This window comes from Pristiophorus japonicus, chromosome X (genome assembly GCF_044704955.1).
Source record: "Pristiophorus japonicus isolate sPriJap1 chromosome X, sPriJap1.hap1, whole genome shotgun sequence".
Lineage (NCBI taxonomy): Eukaryota > Metazoa > Chordata > Chondrichthyes > Pristiophoridae > Pristiophorus > Pristiophorus japonicus.
In genome coordinates this window covers 36922593-36927259 of record NC_092010.1, presented here as the reverse complement: position 1 = coordinate 36927259, position 4667 = coordinate 36922593, and the positions used below count along the sequence as shown (strand labels likewise).

Genomic DNA, 4667 nt, shown 5'->3' with positions numbered 1-4667 from the left:
GGTATAGAGGGTGCGGAATTTCTAAAAGCCAGCATGTAGCAAGCTCAACACGGATGGGGCAGTTCTGGATTTAGTTTTCGGGAATGAAGATGGGAAGGTGGATCAGTGGGAGAGCATTTAGGTGCTAGTGACCATAATTCAGTTAGATTTAAGGTAGTTATGGAAAAGCACATGGTTAGACCAGGAATAAAAGTTCTAAATTGGGGAAAAGCCAACTTTGCTAAGCTGAGAGGTGATTTAGCCATAGTGGACTGCAAACAACTACTTGAAGTGTCCGAGCAGTGGGAGACATTCAAGGAGGAGATCCGCAGGGTTCAGACCAAATATGTACCCTTAAAGAAAAAGGGTGGGACTAACAAATCTAGAGCCCTCTGGATGGCTAGGGACCTACAGGGTAGGATCAAGAAAAAAGGGAAGCTTATGACAGATACCGAGGGCTAAATACTGCAGAATCTCTAGAGGAGTACAGAAAGTGCAGGGGTGAGATCAAAAGGGATATTAGGAAAGCAAAGAGAGAGCATGAAAAATTCTCGGCAAGTAAAATCAAGGAAACCCCAAAGATGTTTTATAAATTTATTAAGAGCCAGAAGGTAACTAAAGAAAAGGTAGGGAGTATTAGAGACCATGAGGGTAATCTGTGTGTGGAGGCGGAAGATATGGGTATGGTTCTTAATGAATACTTTGCGTCTGTTTTCACAAAAGAGAGGAGCGATGCAGACACTGCTATCAAGGAGGAGGAGTGTGAAATATTAGATGAAATAAACATACTGAGAGAGGAGGTATTAAGGTGTTTAGCAGCTTTGAACGTGGATAAGTCCCCAGGCCCGGATGAAATGTATCCCAGGCTGTTAAGCGAAGCAAAAGAGGAAATAGCAGAGGCTTTGACCATCATTTTCCAATCCTCTCTGGCTTCAGGTGTGGTGCCAGACGACTGGAGGACTGCTAATTTGATACCTTTGTTTAAGAAGGGAGAAAGGGATAGACTGAGTAATTACAGGCCAGTCAGCCTAACTTCAGTTGTGGGAAAATTATTGGAAAAAATCCTGAAAGACAGGATAAATCTACATTTAGAAAGACACAGATTAATCAGGGACAGTCAGCACGGATTTGTTGAGGGAAGGTCATGTCTGACTAACTTGATTGAATTTTTCGAGGAGGTAACCAGGAGGGTCGATGAGGGCAGTGCGTATGATGTAGTGTATATGGATTTTAGCAAAGCTTTCAATAAGGTCCCACATGGCAGACTGGTCACGAAAGTAAAAGCCCATGGGATCCAGGGCAAAGTGGCAAGTTGGATCCAAAATTGGCTCGGAAGCAGGAAGCAAAGGGTAATGATTGATGGGTGATTTTGTGACTGGAAGGATGTTTCCAGTGGGGTTCCGCAGGACTCAGTACTAGGTCCCTTGCTTTTTGTGATATACATCAATGATCTAGACTTGAATATAGGGGGTATGATTAAGAAGTTTGCAGATGATACAAAAATAGGCTGTGTGGTTGATAATGAAGAGGAAAGCTGCGGACTGCAGGAAGATATCAATCAACTGGTCAGGTGGGCAGAACAGTGGCAAATGGAATTTAATCCAGAGAAGTGTGAGGTAATGCATTTGGGGAGGGCTAACAAGGAAAGGGAATACACATTAAATGTTAAGACATTGAAAAGTGTAGAGGAACAAAGGGACCTGGGAGTGCATGTCCACAGATCCCTCCCTGAAGTTAGCAGGCCAGGAAGATAAGGTGGTTAAGAAGGCATACGGAATACTTGCCTTTATTAGCTGAGGCATAGAATGTAAGAGCAGGTGGGTTATGGTTCAACTGTATAAAACACTGGTTAGGCCACAGCTGGAGTACTGCGTGCAGTTCTGGTCACCACATTACAGGAAGGATGTGATTGCACTGGAGATGGTACAGAGGAGATTTACGAGGATGTTGCCGGGAGTGGAGAATCTTAGCTATGAGGACAGATTGGATAGTCTGGGTTTGTTTTCCTTGGAACAGAGGAGGCTGAGGGGAGACCTTATTGAGGTGTATAAAATTATGAGGGGCCTTGATAGAGTGGATAGAAAGGGCCTATTTCCCTTAGCAGAGGGGTCAACAACCAGGGGGCATAAATTTAAAGTAATTGGTAGAAGGTTTTTGAGGGGAAATTTCTTCACGCTGAGGGTTGTGGGGGTCTGGAATTCACTGCCTGAAAGGGTGTCAGAAACCCTCACCACATTTATAAAGTACTTGGATGTGCACGTAAAGTGCCGTGACCTGCAGGGTTATGGACCTTGAGCTGGAAAGTGGGATTAGGCTGGATAGTCTCTTGTTGGCCGGCACGGACACGATGGGCCAAAACAACCTCCTTCCGTGCTGTATGAATCTAGATGACCACATCAGCCATTTTGAGCACAGCAAGGTGCCACAAGCAGCAAAGAGAAGCTAAGCAGATTAGCAATCAATGTTGGTGGTGCTGGATGAGAGAAAACTCAGATCTTCAAATAATACAACAGAATCTTTAAAAAAAACTGTCCATCTGAAAGACGGCCCCTCTGGCAACCCAGCACTGCCTCAGTGGTGCACTGAAGTGTCAGCCTAGATTATGGCTGAAGTTCTGGAATGGGGCTAAAATGGACGCCGACGCAGGGTTAAATCGGGCGGAATAGCTGGCAGACGATAGTCAAAAATTGAATTTGGAAAGAGGGGTGGGGGGGATGAATTTACTTTGCCGTAAACATTTCCCCCTGTGCCGTTAACTTCGATGGTAAAAGCGGGATTTATTTGATTGACGCTTCGGCGGGGCCTTCCGCTCGGTCCCCTTGGCTTGAGCGGCGTGCGTGGAGCCGACCAATCAGGTCGTCGATGTGGGTGGGCGTTCGGCGCGCCGGACGTCTGATTAATGCCGTAACCATAGCGAGAAGTGGGGCGGAAGAAGAGGACGACGTGCGCTGCGTCACTTTGTCTGGGCGAGGTAGGCGAGGAGGGAAGAAAAAACTCCCCCCGAATCCAGAACGCGGTTGTCCAGGCATCACTTGTTCTTGCGAGCTCCCGACATCCAGTCGAGCTTTTAAACCACAGCAAAACATGTAAGTGACTGCTTAACTTGGGCTGAAGCGGCTTCGTTCAACGGCCAGTGGGCGCTTTATATGCCGTACCCTTGCGAAGGCGGGCGGATAGTGGGAGTTAGGCGCCTTTTCGCCACGCTAGGCCTCTCCTTATTACAAGGCAAAAAAAATCGCTTAAAAAATGAACCCCCCCTCCCACTTCCCGCTGTTGGGTTCAAATTGGAATTGAAGGTAAAAGATGAGGGTTACGGCGTTTATTTCCATACAGCTTTTTTTTTTGTTACGGACGAAACGTCTATGCGCTTCAGAAAATGCCTGCGAATTCTAAATGTGTCTATTTAAACCGTGTCTTTAAACCGAATGGAAGGTGACAGTTATATCGGTTTGGAAGGGGACTGAATGTCTCGATTGATTTGAACCGATACATTTGATTCCTAGGCGCTTTAATCTGTTTGAAAGCGCAGTCGTTCTCAGTGGGGGGAAACGGCTCTCGGCTTTGCTACACGTGAGAGTTGAAACGCACGCAGCCGAGCGGCACTGTATCGGGTTCCAGCGCAATTAATTCAATTTTTACAGCCTTAATCTGCGGATTTTTTTTTCGACGAAGAGCTGAGTTTAAAAAAGTGTTTCTTGTCTGATCTTTTCACCGAGTAACCGGCGGCGCGAATGGGGCGCTATATCTTCGGCGCCGATTTTAAGAGGTGAGGTTTCTAGAAATTTCTCTCTCTCTCTCTCTCTGGCGCGCGCACATGCACCCGCACAGGCATTTTGCTCTCCTGAATTTGAATGAGCGTGGTCTGATTTTTTTTTTTCCGGCAGCCCTTCTCCCTCCCTCTTATTTTCTCTCTCCCGGGCCGCTTATTCAGATGCTGTCGCGTCTGGCCCGGGGGCGTAGGTGTTTGAATTTGACGGCGGCGAAAGCTTTGGGGATTGCGCAATGTGGGAGAAGCCGCCATTAGCGCAGCCCTGCCTGTGCGCGCGGACGCAATCTCTGCTTTCTCATCCACCGCACCCTTCGTGCCACTGGAACCTTTTTCGATTCTTCCCCCCCCCCCATTCATTTTTGATTTCTCTTTCTTTCCTCCTCCTCCCCCCCCCCCCCCCCCCCCCCCCAGATTTATTCCAAAGCGGTAACATTGTTCCTGAAGCAGGGACCATGGTTTGAATTACAGAAAATGTGTATTCTTCTGGCCAGGGCCTGCTGGGCACGTTGTGCTATAACTCCAGAAGCCGTCGAGGGATCTGCAAGTGTTTAATTTGTAACCCCCCCCCCATCAGATGCTAAATATACGAACCAGTTACAGATGGTGCATTGCGATGGACTGGCAACGTGTTTGACGGTTTTAAGCTCTCACGGTATCAAGTCTGGAAATCTCTTCTTTGTTTTTTCCAGCACAATTTTAAGTCTGCCTATATTTTAGGGAGGGTGAGTCAGCGAGCAATCCAAGCTCTACCTAGGCTATAGGAAAGAAACTAGAATGTTATTAATGGGAATTGGGTGCCCTGAGATACAAGCGATGAAGAAAGCTAGGACTGTTTTACACTGGAGAAAGGGGGAGATCCTGATATAGTGAATTAAATCCTGTCTAACTCTGGAGTCTGAAGATGCTATTTAGATTGAAG

The 4667-nt window shown here is 46.9% G+C and overlaps 1 protein-coding gene across 2 annotated transcripts in view; it reads left to right on the top strand.

Moving 5' to 3' along the window:
• The first annotated feature begins 2822 nt into the window (after positions 1 to 2822).
• Positions 2823 to 4667, top strand: part of LOC139240990 (prostaglandin E synthase 3-like) — a 23793-nt gene continuing 21948 nt past the window's right edge. For both annotated transcript variants that reach the window (XM_070869642.1, XM_070869641.1), the window contains exon 1: positions 2823 to 3065. In XM_070869642.1, coding sequence (XP_070725743.1) covers positions 2842 to 3065 — 224 coding nt within the window. In that variant the 5' untranslated portion in view covers positions 2823 to 2841. The remainder of the gene's footprint in view (positions 3066 to 4667) is intronic.